Below are 17,793 nucleotides of genomic sequence, written 5' to 3' on the forward strand. Positions count from 1 at the left end.
TATATATATATATATATATATATATACATACATATATATATATGTATATATATCTCTCTCTTTGTCTGTTTGGTGCTGCTCGCGCTTGGCACCTTCGCCTGCCTTCGCCGGAGCTCCGCTTGTTCTCCTATCCGTGAAGTGCGTCGCGCGTTACCTCACACCAGCGTGAAGTTTGCACGATCCGCGCTGCTCCGTTTTAAAACGGAGGCGCTCCGGAGTGTCGAGGTGGCATTTGCAGACGTAAATAATGTCGCGTTATCAAACGATCGTACGTCGTCGTTGCGCAGTGCTTGTCCCCATGATCGTCGTGCCCGTCGTTATCGGATCGAGTTAAGCGCGGACCACGCGAGAGAAACGGGATGTTTCGTATGCGATATTTTGGGCATTGGATAAGCAGGGCCGTTGCGGTAATTACGTCGTTTAGGTTAGGGTCGCAACGTCCAGCTAATGGGTCTGCCTGCGGCCTGCGGCTGGCTATAGACAACTTAGATTTAACCTTGAACGGATCTTTTACGCTCCTCTTTCTCGTTTTGCTGCTTTGAGGTGTTCCGATCGATAGCAACAGTGGGCTGTTGGAAAGACGAGCGTTCAGTGTAGATTTACTTGAAACTGCGCTAGTTCTGCAATCACTGATAAAACGAGGATAAAAAGATACCATTTTTTTGCGCTTGAAATCGATATTTTTATTTAGCTGCGGATGTTTGTTGCTTTATTGTCTCTATTTGATAAGTTGAAGTGTTTTGCTTGGACGTTAAACTATTGTTTTTATATAGTCGTCAATATACACAGTATTATTCGACTGAATGAAATTTAAATGACAGATCCATTGACAGGTTTAAAGTGAATTGATTGTCACGTGAGATTTCTTTACAGATAAAACGCGTTGAAAGCGAAAAATTTTAATGAATTATGCTTTAGAATTGTAAATAAATAATAATCTTTTCTTTTTTTTTTTTAATAAAATTCTAAATAATCTGTATTTTAACAAATGTGTTAAAAAGTCTATTTGTTTTATCTTAGATATTTTATATCGAAACAAATTGTATTAATAACTGTATTAATAACTCTGTATTGAAAAGATCCGTTTAACATATTTTCTCTTTGGTAATTTTTACCGAGAAAGTTTTGCTTTAAAATTTATTAAACAACATGTTATTCAAATTTGGCGCATTAAAAGTAAATATTGCACAGTTATAACAAACTACATTTTGTGTATCTTTCAGATCTCCACTGGCATGGAGCTAGGAGCGCACTGATAGCGTTAGTTTACGAGGTACTACAATTTGTTATATTTATATTTTCTATATGATTTTTCATTTTTTATAATTTTCTTAGACCTAAGATTGTTAGAACAGTTTTAAAAAATTATGTGATTTTTATGCATTTTTTGTATATGTATGTGTTCACAATTAATGACTTTTTTATATACAACTTTTATTTTCTACGTTAGGAAAAAGTATGTAAATATTTTCTGTTTAATTGTACATTTATATTGCAATTCTCTGCTAGTTCTACACATTTAGTACTATATAATTATTTAAACTATGAAAGAAAAGTTTCTATGTTTATTATTCATAAATGAATCTATTTTGATATAATAGGATGCAAATTTATAAATGTTTCAAGTTACTTATAGATACATTTGTATTTTATATGTGCAGATCTTGGTTTCTATGCATTGCCTGCCAAAGAAGAACTGAGCCCAATGTTTCCACACAATTCTAGTTCACATGAGATTTCTACAGAAACAAATGCCTTCGTACAAAATTCCATGGTGAGTATTTATATACAAATTACAGATATTTAGACTAATAGCTTTTTTATATTATACCATTTGTAAACTTACAGTTAAAATGAATTATGCTTGTATTTTAACTTAAATGTTAAACTCTGAAAATTTAAAAGTAAACTGATAAAAATAGTATTGATACTATTTAATAAGACAGTTTTAAATCTTTGTAGACACACATATGACACATATGATGCTATTTATAGAAGTTTCATGTCTGAGATTAGTTGCATCATTTGTTATGAATATCTAATTATCTGCGTTTATATATGCAAATATTGTACTTTTTTAATATGATTTATTTATTGATACTGCATACCACACATATGATACTATCTATGATTATCACAATTATTAACTTTAATTTATCTTATCCTTATATGTAATATTATTTTAGTTTTATGATTACATGATAATTTACATGTTTGTTTATTGGTATCTTACACTGATATACATTTTAAAGCAAACACATTTCTGAAACAAACATAAACATGTCAGTTTTTTACGTGTTACAGGGGGATGTAGTAGTATTAGAGGAAAGCAGTCTGGATGGGGTGGGGGAAGGGGAAGGATCAGAGCACATTAGGTACTGTGATATCGAATCGATAGCAAACAGCAGCATGATGGCAGCACCTATTAGCCATCCCGAAGCTACCGCCGCCAATGACTTTTCAACCGTCCTGCTGAACCAAGCTGGTGAGTAAATAAAAAATACTTTAATGATATTTATAGCAATATTCCTGCTATATATACATATATTCTTATACTTATTCTTTGAATTTGTCTTATGTTTATTTAATGTTTTAATATTAATGTACATTAATAATTTTTTTAAATTATAAATTTACAATAACAAAAAGCTGAATAAAATTACATGCTCAGCTGATATTTATGAAGAAAATTTATATTAAAATCATGGATAGAGAGTTAAATAATTTAAGTGTTTTTTATTTAAGTGTTATATTTACATTTTATAAAATATTTTGTAAATATTAAATTGTATAATTCAGATATTCTCTTACTAGTATAAGTCTTGAATTCAAAAATATACTTTCCAATAATATTCAAAAAGAGATTTAAATATGTTAAACATAATATATGTAAATAAATGCTTATATATTTAATATAGACATTGAGAATTCTGACAATAAATTACATTTACATGCGACTATTGTATTACCTAATTACAGGTGAGTTCAACTCAACCGGCATAGGTAAGGCCTGCCAGTCAGTGGCGCCAGCAACCACAAAATACCCAACAAATCACCCTCAAATCTGCGATAATAATAATAAAATAAATAATCACAACAATGCAGAACATAATCATCACAAGTACAGAAAGCAAAACACACCGGGCTTGCTTGGTCTGCAGCTGGGCAGCTCCGCCAATAACTCTAAGTCTACTTCTAAGACATTAAGTGATAATAAGACTAGCTTTAGTACTGTATACATTAGGGTACATATAAGGGTAAGTGTAAATTTTGAAAGGGACGAAATGTGTTACACCGTTGGGGTACCTAGCCTAGTTAGGATACCCAAGTCTGATAGTCCCCAACGGTTGTTACGCCTCCCTAACTCTGATGACAATTACTCCTTACTAGGGTCCTGCCTTGACCTAGGCGACAACAATAAATTTAAGGCTAATTTTAGTTATGTAAGTAATAACAACTCCAAGTCTGTGATATTGCTCAGCTCAACCAGTTACAGTAACCATTACCTCCTCTTTAGTGGTGGCTTTGACAAGATAGCTGCTGTTATCCCGGTACTTTGTATTAAAAGGGTCGATTCTACCACCACATCGAATAGAATGAAACTACTAGGTGATAAGTACGCCCTAGTTACCAGTTTTGCTCAGATCTCTAGACTGCTTGCAAACGATAGAATTCTGGATGATTCTAACTCCGACATCCGAGTTTCACTGAGCCGCCGAATAATACGACACCTCTTGGAATCGCATTTGAATGTCATCACTTTAGTACCGGTGTCTGTTCACGCTCAGAATTTCGCGATGTACGCCGCAAGTTCTTCCATTACGCTTATCGTTTCCAGAAACGAAGTAATTGACCACACTTTGCGATCTTTCCTGAAAAATCTCACACAACTATATGTACAATCTTCTATTTCTCCATTATGTAATGTCACTGTGACCGAGCTGATGCAACACATATGTGTTCCACTATTAATAATATGTAAAAGTAATTACAACGTTGGTAATAATTATAATGAATATTATAACGAGTACAGTAACGTTGGTAGTATTGAAGAAGAAATTAATATTAGTAATAATAATCCAGATGTTATCGGAGACATTGTTGACATCGCTGTGTGCTGCAAGACTAGTGTAATGACTACTAATGTTAGGATCTTAGGGTCTCAAAATGATGGTATTAGTTGTACCGAAGCAACAATATATACTGTTGGTGCTCTTTTATTTCAGGATAACAATAAGCCTCTAAACACTTGTTTTAAGATTAGTAGACATAGGGGATTGGTCACTACCGATCGCGAATCTAACTCTACCATTAAGTCTGTATTTAGGTCTAAGTTAAGCGATAAGTGTAGCAACGTTAAGTTTGAAACATCTCATGCTGCTCGACTTGACGAATCTGACAACAGTAAGCAAGTTAAGTTGACTGTCAACATTCCTATAATGACTACCTGCAAGCCTACGATGACGCTTACATGCCAATCAGCCACCGTCGCATCCCAAACAATTGTTGTACCTGTATCTCGGGCGGAGAGTCGCACGAACGACAATGAAATGCGATTGGAATATTTCAATATACTCCAAAATGACCAAATATGTATCCAATATATGTTGCTAAGTCATACAGATGATCTTAATAAGAATGACTTGTGTCGTTATGACGCAACTAAATTTAAAGATGCGCAAATTTATGCTATTGACAAGCTCAAGGCTACTACAACATCGAAAGATGACGCTCAGTTGATCTGCAAATATTACCGAGATACTCTTAAATACGACCGAAGTCGTAAAAACGATGACGATAATGCCATCATCTGCAACGGCAACGAAGATTTCTCTCTATCGACTACGATATGGCACTTCCTAAAGCAGTATGTGCGTACATTAATTTCTGATTGTCGAAGAATATACGAGACGAACAGGAACGAATACGAAGTTAATCGGCGTCGACTACGATCTATCTTGGACATCCTAATTCGCAAATCCTATGTCTCGGAGTTGTATGAAAACTACAACGAGCCTATTGCAAGTTACAAGCAACGTTGGGGTATACCAATAGGACTGCGGTTGGTAGGAGGTGGAGAGAGTTCCTTGAATAGTGGAGGAGCTGCAAATTGGGGAACAACACAAGCCACTACACCGAATAACAATAATGCGAATCAGAGTGGATGGGGTGGTACACCCGGAAATCCACCCGGTAGTGCTAATGCGCCGAACAATTGGGGCGGAAATACTGTCAATCGATCTGTCACTGGTAATCCAAATCAAAATCAAAATCAAGGACCACCTGGAAACCAAAATAACCCAGGTAAGAACATACATAGTTGGAAGAAATTTTTAGAATTGATACATATCCGAAGTATTCACAAGTATATGTATATGTATATATATAATATATATAAATTTTTAATATTTAAATCAAATTAATTCGTATAAATTATATTTATATTTATATTTAATATATTTGTGTTTAAAATTAAACAATTATTATTTAAGAGTTTTTAAGGTATTAATATGTTACAAAATAATATTGAAATATATAACAAAATACATGGATATTTTGGATATGCATAGATATAAAAATAATATTTAGAAAATATTATTAAACATTGTGTTAAATATGATTTTTTAATTTTATTTTTATTTATTATTTATAAAGATAATTGTATTTCTTTTTGTATTTATTAGGTAATGTGAGTAAAGTTAATAATCCCAATCAACAATCGAATCAACAATCTGGTCCACCAACGTCTCAATCAAATAACCCTACCCAAGGGAATCAGAATAATAACCAATGGTCTCAGGGAAAGTCTAATAACCCAAGTGGTCTTGGACAAAATCCATCAGTGCAAAATAATAATAGTAGTGGCGTTCAACAGCAGCAATCTTCAGGTTCAAGCGCGAACAATAATCAGTCCACTAATCCTACCCAAGGAGCTGTAAGCATTGGCAACACATCAACGACTAATAATCCGTCTACGAAGCAACAACTCGAACAACTCAATACAATGAGAGAAGCGCTTTTCAGTCACGATGGTTGGGGCTGTGTAAGTAAAATACAATATGTATAATTATATACATCTTAAAAGTATAACATTGAGATTATCTTCATTACTCGATAAGAGAAATAATTTTTCATGTGGAAGAATAGTAGTAGTATGCAGAGTAAGTTTTTAAATGGTTTATTTCATGTAATATTTGATATGACAATATCAATAATTGTGCAGCAAAATGTGAATCAAGATACAAATTGGGATGTCCCAACATCTCCTGAGCCAAGCATAACTAAGGATGGTGTACCGATATGGAAACCACCGGTGAACAACGGTACTGATTTATGGGAAGCGAATCTGCGTAACGGTGGACAGCCGCCGCCTCAACAGCAAACAAAAACACCGTGGGGCCATACTCCCGCGACTAACATCGGTGGTACGTGGGGCGAAGATGACGAAACGGCAGATTCATCCAACATGTGGACCGGTGCACCAACGCAATCCCAGCCAAGCGCAGCTCAGTGGACTGGTGCTGCCGGTAATCAAGCCGGTATGTGGGGAGGTAGGCTAGTGAAGGCTGGAGATGCCAGATCTATATAGGCAAAATGTTCTTCAAAATTTTTTTATTTTGACTGAAAAATTTCCTTAATTTTTCTAATCTTATATTAGTTAATGTAATATGCCTGTTAGCGCACTGCTAACGTATTCTTTATGCGACTGTGTTCAGAAACCCGAGTCTCATTCAGTTGCCATAATACATTTATAGTAGATAATATAGAAGAGAAAATACTATTGTATACTACATGTTATGTCGTTCTCATTCTTACTATTTTTTAATTTTTTATTCTTAGCACAAGGAGATGTTACCTAAGTTTGTTGATATTCTTTTCACATTCTTTTTTTGCTCTCTCTCTCTCTCTCAACATTATTTCTGCATTGGAAAATTAAATTTGAAATAGAAATTATTTTATTGTATATAAAATACAAATATGATAGTATGTATAGTATAGTTGAAGTTAAAAAATTCTTCAAAAGTAACACTTTAATTAACATTCATATCTTAAAGTACAAAATAAATAGATAAGATACATGATATGAGAAAAGTATTATTTATGTAATATATATTTTAGAAGAAATCTATAACTGATAAAATAATATATCTATATATTTTGCATACTGTCATTTGATTGACACATTGGGGTATCCTGAACAAAGTTCCATATTCGTAGATTTTTTTAATCATATATAATTGGCCACAAAGTGTATGTCAGAACTTACACTTGTATTTGCGCAGTTGAACGTAATGCAAGATAATAAATTAATTATATTATTATGCTTTCGACACATTCAGCTGCGGTTTATGTTTAGTGTAAGTGTATGTTATATATTTGCCTGTTAGAATTGAATAGAGACACTCCGGCGTTCACAGAGCTTCAAAATAAAAACTGGGGGTATAGTTCAAGCGATTTTCATTTGATTTTGCACATTTATCTTTGCAAGTGCTATCAATTTCAAGCGATTTTTGCTATTATTATTTGAGAAAATGTTACGCTTTTTATATGGAAGAGTGCTATTATTAGATGCTTTCACCCTAAGCTAAATATGTGCATAGAATTAACAACAGTACAATATAAATACAATAATTTCTTTATCTATGTTAGTTCTTTCTTCATTTTTGTTTTATTATATCCTATTAATTATACGTCATATTAATTATTTATATAAAATTGTAAATGTTTATGCATCTGCATATAGTTATAATTGTGGATATAGAAAGTAACAAATTTAATTTATGTGATTTATTACACTCGTATAACAGAAAACTTCTTTTTATTGAACAATATCGATATGACTTTATATATTGATAGCTTTATCTATGATCAGCTGTAATGCAAAATCAAATTACATCGATTTATAAGTGATTATTACGTACTCCTGCTCTGCATATGTACATTTTTTAATCGTGATAATAAATAAATTTAACGTAGATTAATGAATGCATGTCATGTTTAAATAAAATGACTTATAAATCGATGTGATTATCGCATATGCCGAAGATAATTGTGATGATAAGAAACGTTGATTACGACAGGATCCAATTGGGGCGATCCCAGAATAGACCATAGAGATCCAAGGGACTTACGGTCTGTAGATCCACGAGAAATGCGTGATCCTCGGGATCACCGTATGTCCTTAGATCCTCGAGATCATATGCGTGTAATGGATCCTATGGTACGTGATCCGCGAATGGCCGACATGCGTGGTGATCCGCGTGGAATATCAGGACGATTACACGGTGCGAACGCGGACGCCATGTGGAGTCAACCACCTGGACCGCCCCATCATCAGATGGGTCACCAACATCCATCCGGTCCGCCAGCCAAGATGCTTAATCCGTCAAACATGAATCAATGGGCCGCACAACCACCAAAGGACATTATGCCTGGCAAACCGTCCGGTTGGGAAGAACCCTCGCCGCCGACGCAACGACGTAACGTGCCCAATTATGATGATGGGACTAGCCTCTGGGGAAATCCAGGTGCTAATCAGCGTGCAATGCCAGGTAGCAAGGTTTCACATTGGAAGGATATACCTGCACCGAACTTGGCTCGTGGAGGTACGCGTTCACAAAGCGTCCTGAACTCTATTATTCGTTTCATATTGTAAAGCTTATCGAAAGAAATAATTAAATGTGTATAACGTATATAATTGATCTTCGTTTTAAAATTTAATTTTTATCTTTATTTAGTGATACTCTAATCTACATGTTTTTTATTGCAGGTATGCAATGTCCACCAGGTATGCCTCAGAACAGAATGCCAGGTCAACCTGGAATGAAACCAGATGTAAGTAATCCTATGTGGGGCCATCCTGGGGCTCCAGGCGGACGCAATGGAACATGGACAGACGGGCCGCATGATACTGCATCTTGGGACGATCCTAAGACACCGGCTACGTGGAATGAACCTCCATTAAATCCAGGTTGGGGTGGTCCAACTGCGCATAAGCCAAAGCCTATGGGACCTGCCGGTAGCTGGACTGATTCTGATATGGATCCAACTCCTAGCTGGGCACATCCTGCAAAACCTACCTTAACAAAAGAAGTTATTTGGAACAGTCGCGAGTTCCGTTATCTTTGCGATTTAGGATTTAAGGTATGATATCTCCGATTTTTGTTTCTATTTAGCACGCGCTTCTTATTTTTATTTAATTGATTTATTATATAATATTTAATAATTAATATTATGAAATAAAATCCAATAATATTTAAATTATGTATATTGAGGTATACTAGATATCATAAAATTGATTCTTAAGATAATAAAATTAATTTTAATTGTCTTAAATTTTAGAAAGAGGATGTCGAGGTAGCATTAAGAAATCGAGAAATGAACCGAGAAGAGGCATTGGAACTTCTCAATCAAATACGTCCTGTCGATCAATGGAGACGTCACGAGACACACTCAGGTTATGATCCGACTCATCAAGCAACTACTACGCCAGCCTATCCTCGATTCAATCATGTCGGACAACAGATGTCATTCCCTCCGGTAAGCTCGATCAATTATTATTAAATAGCACTCAGTTTTACTAGAAAGAAATTTTTGTGATTTTAAACGATATTTTGAGATACATTGATTTTTTATAATAAATTCTGAAGTAATTCTTCATTAACAGTGTTGATTTTGAAAATGTGACAAAGCTGAAATAATTGATAATAAATAAGCGCGTGGTTTTTGTGAAAATTGCTTAATGAGTGATTGAGCGTGTGTATATTTCGTGAGCATTTTATTATAAATTAACAATATCTAATAGCTGAAAGTGATGAGTTAAAAATATGAATTGAAAGGGCTACACAATATAAATGTGGAATAGTTATTAATTGTTTTTTTTTTATGTGTTTGCAATTGTTTTCGTTATATCATGTGTAGTAAGTACATGTATATTTTTATGTAAGTTCAGAAACGGTAAATAGCTCCCAAGTAGGAAACATGAAATACTTGAATGTGAGGAAAGAAATACAAATTCTTAGATATTATTGATGTTAGAGGAAGAACATTTTATATAGTATATTAATTTGAGAAAGAAGATAGGAAGAAAATAGGCGTGGGGTATAATTTGTATTTAACATAGGGTGGCGGAGTGCCCAGTGGGGCAACCAGTGGGGGCGTAGGTGGTTCTGTCACCAGTGCTAGTCTTCTCAAACTTCAGCAACAGCAACAACAGCAGACAGCTGTTCCGCTACAGCAACAACAGCCAAGTACCAATACGCCACAACCCCCTTTCAACCAGGTGAATAAGCTTTCACGAGACGAAGTTCTATCTATTCCTTTTTGTATTTATTTTTTATTGGTTGCAAAAAATGTGCGATGAGATGCCTGTGTTTTTTTATTTATTATTACATGAATAGCAATCTCGGCGCAAATAAGAATCTATTATTTATCACTTTTTTATACAGAAAAATAAACAATTAACATTCTTTATATTATTATGTAAAAATTTATTTATGGTGAATATATACAAGGACAATTATTTTACACCAGGCGTATTTACGAATTAAATATCACAAATTTGTAGGAAAATTTTGTTAGCAAAAGATATCAACACTCACTTTCTAGTTTCTTATATTAGCTTATGTTTATGTACGTGTTTAACTTGATTTGTGAATGCATGAATTTGTGTTTATGTTGTTTTGCATGTCAGTCACTCTTACTAATAATGTATTACTAATTTTCTGTAGTTAAGAGATTATAGTTCTAAATCAAACATATTTAAATTATGACAGATCGATTATTCATAGAATGTCTTATTTTACATAAATGATGCTAATATTTCATAATTTTATTACTTCGTTTTTCATGCCAAGAAGGTGAACTTGGTTTATAAAAAAATTTCTTACTTTCCATACACATTCATCTATTATACTATATCTATTACTTAGTTTCTAAACCAACTTCCGCAGAGAACGTTATATAGATATATAATTATACCTATAGAGTATATTTATATAACATTAAAACTCGAATCTACATTCAACTGTGTATATTTCTATTAAGTTTTTGAATATAACAATATTGGATATATTGCATAAAATAAAATTTTATTGATTACTGCTATTATATTATACTGCTATTATAATATAATGACTTATATCTTTGAGAATATAAGTATATATATATTTTATTTTTCCAATTAAATTTATTAAAGATTATCATTGATGGTGCTAATAATGATAAATTAATTTTCAGGCATCTCGCGCATCACAGAATCAGCCAAGCACGCAGCAGTTGCGGATGCTCGTGCAACAAATTCAACTAGCTGTGCATGAAGGATATTTGAATCATCAAATCTTAAATCAACCATTGGCTCCTCAAACTCTGATGTTATTGAATCAACTGCTACAGCAAATCAAAGTTTTGCAGCAATTACATCAACAACATGCTGTTCAAAATACAATGAAGGGAAGCAATCAGTCAGCATTGCAAATTAGTGTTCAAATCACAAAAACCAAGCAGCAGATCACCAATTTGCAAAATCAAATTGCAGTACAGCAAGCAACATACATGAAGCAACAACAGCAACATCCGGCTCCTCCATCGCAGGCATCGGAATATTACAAATCCTCCGTACACGATCCAATGACAGCTCTACAAAATAGTTTCAGCGATATATCGATGAACAAAGAGCCTCCGGTTGTACGTATCAGTTTATACAAAAGATATGAAATCCTGGTATATATAGGTACATAATCTACATTTTTACTTGATTTTTGACAGAGTCAGCAACAGTCAAGATTGAATCAATGGAAGCTACCATCACTTGATAAAGATGGTGATTTGGTATCGAACGAATTTTCTCGTGCTCCCGGAACTACTAGTAAACCGCCCACAACACCTGGTGGTTTGACTCAGTCACATAGTAGTCCGAATATGAATCCCTTACTAGGTCAAGGAGATGGCACATGGTCTTCACGACTCGGCGACAGCGGCTGGCCTGATCCAAGTAACAGCGATTCAACCGATGGAAAAGATTGGCAACCAGGTGGTGCTGCATATACTGACCTCGTACCAGAATTCGAACCAGGGAAGCCATGGAAGGTAATCCATTTCCAATACCGTCAATTATTACTTATATTTGTTATACCATTTAAATGCAAAAAAATAGTGTTCGTAAAAATATATTTAGAAAAATTCGCGCGAATTATTGACACATATAATAAATGCAGCGTGTTAGTATTTAAAGCTTATCCAGGTCCACCTATATTTCATTTCATTTTAGGGTACCCAGATAAAAAGCATCGAGGATGATCCTAGCATCACTCCCGGCTCCGTCGTACGTTCTCCATTATCCCTGGCCACTATCAAGGATACCGACACGATCTTTTCATCGAGCAGCAAGACATCACCGCCACCGCAAGCAGCTAATCCCGATACATCGATCCCAAGTCTAAGTAATTCTACATGGACATTTAATCCACCAGTTACTACACCTAGTGCATTTACCAGGTAATTTTAAATTAATGATAGATGTATATTATTGTTATATTTTTACTTAAACGTATGTTTTTACAAAATTAATTTATTACAGCACTTCCAAAAATACATGGGGAGAATCGGCTCCTCCGCCTACTGCTGTGACTTCGGAACTATGGGGTGCACCGATGAGCAAAGCACGCGGTCCGCCTCCTGGTTTGAGCAGTAAAGGAGCTACGAATGCGAGCAATGGCTGGGGTGCTGGTTTAGGAAGTGTTAGTAGATCGTCTAGCTCATGGGGCCTCCAGTCATCCACTGTCAGTAATTCGGGTTGGATGTCCACCTGGCTTCTATTGAAGAATCTTACTCCACAAATCGACGGCTCTACTTTAAAAACATTATGTATGCAACATGGACCGGTTCAAGACTTCCGTCTCTATCAGAATCATGGAATCGCTCTGACAAAATATTCCTCTCGCGACGAAGCAATCAAGGTAACAGTTTATCGAAATTTTTTTTTTAATTCTTATAGTTTTAATATTTGTTTATTAATAAATTGGCTCTTAATAGTTGAGATATTTCACGAGATTATCGATTTTCCTTTGCAGGCTCAGGGAGCCCTAAACAATTGCGTCCTGGGTAACACAACGATATTCGCCGAGTCGCCTGCAGAAAGCGAGGTTGCTGCGATTCTTCAGCAACTCGGTCATGGCGGACAGCAGCAGGCCGGCGGTTCCGGAGGAGCCGGTTGGGGCCTTAGACCAACTAACAAGGCTGGGCCGCCGCCCGACACATGGGGAGGCAGCTCTAGTCAACTCTGGGGCGCTCCGCCCACCAGCAATTCCCTGTGGAGTAACGCGGGAATTGACAACAGTGATCAGCAACGAGCAACTCCCAGTTCTCTTAACTCGTACTTACCGGGAGATCTTTTGGGAGGTGAGTCGATGTAGAGAACGAGAGGCCATCCGCCCGAAATCTCGTCAAATAATTGAAAAATTCACTTGCTTATTACGCAAGTCCAGATATGCAGCTCGGCTGACGCAAACTTCGTGATCGAATGCGTATTACTTCCCTTCTGATCCCCGCCTCTCATTCCTTTAAGATTACACGGTTTTGTATATCTTAGTATTATCATGTATTGATCAGTGTCTTTGGCTAAAGCGGATACGAGATGTGTCTGCTTGTGTAGTCGTTGATGATAGAAGAAGATGAGCATGAGAGAGGATGAGGGAATGGGAGGGGGAGCTTAGAGAGTGATAGAGATGGTATGAAAGAAAAAGTGAGAAAGAGAGAGAGAGAAAGAGAGAGAGAGAGAATGAGACGGACGAGGTCTTCACGAAACGTCAATTATATTGCTAAGAAACGCAATTACTATAACGAGTTACTTAACAAAAATATTACTACCCTCGTATCCGCCTTGAGTAGAACACGCGTAAGCAAAAAAAAATCGCAGCGGCATACAGCCAAATCGTGCGATAAATATCTAATTTTACATGACAAACTACACTCTACACACATAACACATAAAGAACATTCGACAAAAAAGAAAGGTACTTGCAAATATGAATTTTACGATCGCGTCATTACTCTGAGGAGATTTACGGATTGCGGAAGATCAAGTTGGACCAACTGCAACGGTCTCTTCATTAACATAATGGTGCGTGCATTGCGTGCGATTTGCCACGATGTATAACGACGAAGTGGCGTTCTCGTCGTTCGAAGCCAATCTAGTAAGAATTTCTAATCTGAAGATAACGCGTAGAAGAAGAAAGATGAAAAAAAAAAGAGAACTATCTGCGCTCTGCCATTTTCTGTGAATGGCGGGCGCTTTTCAATGAAGATTTATCGGCCGAGGGTCTCTGATCAGGTCCAAGAGTGTTCCATTTTTTGCTGGACAGTTCTGAAGACTGCAGCGAGTATCAAACGTAGACTGTATCAATCTAATCAAAAGAAAGAAACCTTAAAAAACAAGCATTGACGTCGCTGCCTGGTGTTCTGCCCCGATCCCCACTCCCTACTGCACTCTCCGGACCCCCCCACGAATGTGGAAGAAACGAGGAATGCAGGGATATCAGATCAACTGGGCAACGACGCAACGATACCAAATGTTATCGCAATAACGTAAATTTTATTCTATATTAAATCTAGATGCCACCTGTCGTGCCAATGTCCAGTGTGTCTCTTTACCATTTATTAACGTAGAGTTTAAATGAAGAAAAAAAAAGAAGAAATACGAAAAAAGGAACGGGGGAAAAACGGTGAGATGAAGATTAGAGGACAAGAGAAGACCGAGAAGTGCTGATGAAACGGCTAATAAAGCGATGAAAGTCGGGTTTACATTAAAGTAAACATGAAGACGAGTAATGAACACTACGTACTGATTACCCGTACGTAGCATATACGCTTCTCATTAGTGATGTTCGAATTCGAGGAATCACAATGATCCGCGTAAGATCGCAACGCGAGTAATGGCGATGTTACGAATGTATGGCATTTATTACGGGCGCATTGCGGAGCTCGGTCTAGAATGAATTAAATTAGTTTTTCTCTTCAACGTCAAAGGTACCTGAACGGACTGATAACCAAACGACGAACAAGCGAACCGTTATTTACTCATGCACAACAGTTTTGTTTTTACTTTCCGCTTCTCCGTGTCGGTGGAGTGTTTTGGGAACGTTTCGCGATCAATCATTGGCGCAACCGCGAACGACGTGAAAGAGACGGCTTTTTTTCCTTCGTGAACTGAAAGAAGTAGAGAAAGAGTAAGAGAGAGATATATATATATATATTACATATGTAAGCATATAAATGAAACTAGAAGGAAAAAAAGAAACAATCACAGGACACTGTTCAGCGAGACGCGCGCAATAAAAGTGAACAATTACATATACACACACGCTAATCATACACGTTTGCCACGCATGACTGAACCTGCATGCTTGCAAATGTCAAACACGCCAAGCTAAGGAAACGTACATAGTAGTGCATTGGTCGACAATGATTCCGCCGCTTCCATGTGATCGGTTGATCCTCGCGGATACCGGACCACTATATCCTTTCGCGTATTAGTAAATCAAAAAAACATTGGAAATTTTTATATTTGTTGCCTTCCAAGGAGGAAGAGAGAGAAGAGGGAGAGAGAGAGAGAGAGAGAGAGAGAGAGAGAGAGAGAGAGAGAGAGAGTGAGAGATCACTTCGTAAGAGATATCATCAAAAAATCATATATTTCGTGCATTATATGACGGGGTACATCGGTCCATCATGAGGACGCGCGATAAGAAATCCGCGTGGTTCCGCCGGTCACGTCGCTTCGACTCTGTCGGCCAGTGTTGTCATGCGTAATGTTTAATTTTAATATTTTCGTAAGAATGCATAATCTAAGCTATTCATAATTATTGTGCGTAAATAGCGTAAATAGGGTTCAAGTGGAAGTGGTAAAGAATACGACGATACGATTATGACGACTTATATGAGCTGCCCAGCAAAAACAAACCAGAAAAAAAACGAAAAAAAAAATGATAAAGTAGTGGAAGCGCTGCTTATGAGAGTCGTTCTGTACATAATTGCATTGTATTCTTGAGAATAGGCTGTGACGCAAATTGAGAAGATAAATTTTTAAGCGATAACATAGGCTAGACAGATCGTAGTATTAAGATGGTAGTATTTAAGGATGATGAAAGTAAGGCAATGTGATCGCTTAAATTTTTCAATCAATTCCCTATTTATCATATCCATGGATAACAATCTGTACGTCTGTTATGCCTCTTTTTTCAAGTTGGTGTATTTAAGACGGCGGAAAATAAATTTTTAATTAAATTGACATATTTTAATTGAAAATAAATTTCTTACTACACACAATTGCCTTTAAGATCCAAGTTATAACAAGTCTCAGATGAAAGACGAATAGAATTTGAATGTAAAATAAAAAATTAATGAATTGATTTATGCTTTTTGAATTGCATGATCGCCTATTTCCAAGGGTACGATACAAATCTCATAAACCTCTCATTACTATGTTATATAGTCACACAGACATACCCCTCCCCCTGTACATACATATATGTATAAAATATGTATATGTATGGTATAACGCCTCCTTACATTTTACTTAACAAAAATTAGCAGTGTGCGATAAGTAGAGTGGGAATATGCGGAATAGAGTGTATTAGGTATAAAGATAATTATTATATGAACTTATGCTGCACGCTTATGCTATATACCCTAAATTTATAATTACTGAATTACTGATACTGATAACTAGGTAACAATGATTGTCATTATGGGTGATAAGTTTTGACGAAAAATTGGCTATAGAATTTGCTGAAAGAAATCTTTAAATAATTATTTTAAGAAGTTTAAAAAGATTAGCTGAAAATATAGGCATTTTTAAACGGGGCGAGATATACAATGGCGTTCTAACAGTTCTACAATAGATTTTAAGGATGTAAACTTAGAATTAGAATATAAGTGTTTGAAGACTTAAATTCATGAATGCAGGTTAGCAAGAGGAAATGAGCGATGAAGTGAATGAGGCAGAATGAGAGGCAAATGAGAGAGGATGTCAATAAGAAAGTAGATGCAGCGAATGAACGTACGAACGGTTATAATGGGATATAATAGAAAATAGAGGGAACGAACATAGAACGAAAAGTAAAAGCAAAATCCAATTGCTTACTTTTACAAAATGGACCGTGGTATGAAAGTGAAATATGCGAATTATTCGTTTGCATTTCTCAATACCTGCAGACATGCGTTTTCATTACAATTTTCTTCTTTGCCTCGGTAAACATTTTAAGTGCAAGGTAAGTTAGCGTATGCTAATTTACAATATGAGGAAGGCTAATTGAGGAATCGAATAATATTTAAAGTATGAAGGGCCGTTAATTTTGAAAATCAAAGGAGAACTTTTCTCCGAGTTAGCCAAGATGAAATCGGACAACCTAATATTACATAATTTGTTGTGATAACAGTGATTAATAGCCAAGGTATTTATATTTAGGTGTTTAGGGTCTCTTACGTGTGAATAATGAGTAATCCAGTGCGTATATAATTCAATGGGTTTAATATTAAAATACTATAAAGTTTAATGAATAAATTTCAATCGCGTACGTAAGTAATAACAGTAATAATAATATATAATAATAATAATAATAATATCTCTATAATAATCATTAAATTAATGATAAAGGTCAACTAATCAGGAGTCAGTGAACTGACCAAAAGTCAGTGAAAATGAATATGAATTATTGACTTTGATATATGTAGAGATATATATAATATATATAAAGCTCCCACAAAAGGTGCAAAGGGCGTACTTGTAAATGTGCGTGC

At 35.6% G+C, this 17,793-nt stretch overlaps 1 protein-coding gene across 3 annotated transcripts in view; it reads left to right on the top strand.

The window, feature by feature from the left end:
• Positions 1-17,544, top strand: part of gw (trinucleotide repeat containing adaptor protein gawky) — a 37,319-nt gene extending 19,775 nt beyond the window's left edge. The window contains exons 2-16 of one of the 3 annotated variants that reach the window (XM_018507898.1): positions 1,224-1,273; positions 1,662-1,774; positions 2,305-2,485; positions 2,980-5,304; positions 5,685-6,043; positions 6,224-6,539; positions 8,082-8,606; positions 8,771-9,144; positions 9,343-9,540; positions 10,124-10,282; positions 11,239-11,685; positions 11,767-12,087; positions 12,269-12,495; positions 12,578-12,956; positions 13,071-17,544. In XM_018507898.1, the coding sequence (XP_018363400.1) occupies positions 1,706-1,774; positions 2,305-2,485; positions 2,980-5,304; positions 5,685-6,043; positions 6,224-6,539; positions 8,082-8,606; positions 8,771-9,144; positions 9,343-9,540; positions 10,124-10,282; positions 11,239-11,685; positions 11,767-12,087; positions 12,269-12,495; positions 12,578-12,956; positions 13,071-13,412 (6,222 nt within the window). In that variant the 5' untranslated portion in view covers positions 1,224-1,273; positions 1,662-1,705 and the 3' untranslated portion in view covers positions 13,413-17,544. The remainder of the gene's footprint in view (positions 1-1,223; positions 1,274-1,661; positions 1,775-2,304; positions 2,486-2,979; positions 5,305-5,684; positions 6,044-6,223; positions 6,540-8,081; positions 8,607-8,770; positions 9,145-9,342; positions 9,541-10,123; positions 10,283-11,238; positions 11,686-11,766; positions 12,088-12,268; positions 12,496-12,577; positions 12,957-13,070) is intronic. The other 2 variants (XM_018507899.1, XM_018507900.1) reach the window with 2 other exon arrangements.
• Positions 17,545-17,793: the final 249 nt, after the last annotated feature.

This window comes from Trachymyrmex cornetzi, unplaced genomic scaffold, assembly GCF_001594075.2.
Source record: "Trachymyrmex cornetzi isolate Tcor2-1 unplaced genomic scaffold, Tcor1.1 scaffold248, whole genome shotgun sequence".
NCBI lineage: Eukaryota > Metazoa > Arthropoda > Insecta > Hymenoptera > Formicidae > Trachymyrmex > Trachymyrmex cornetzi.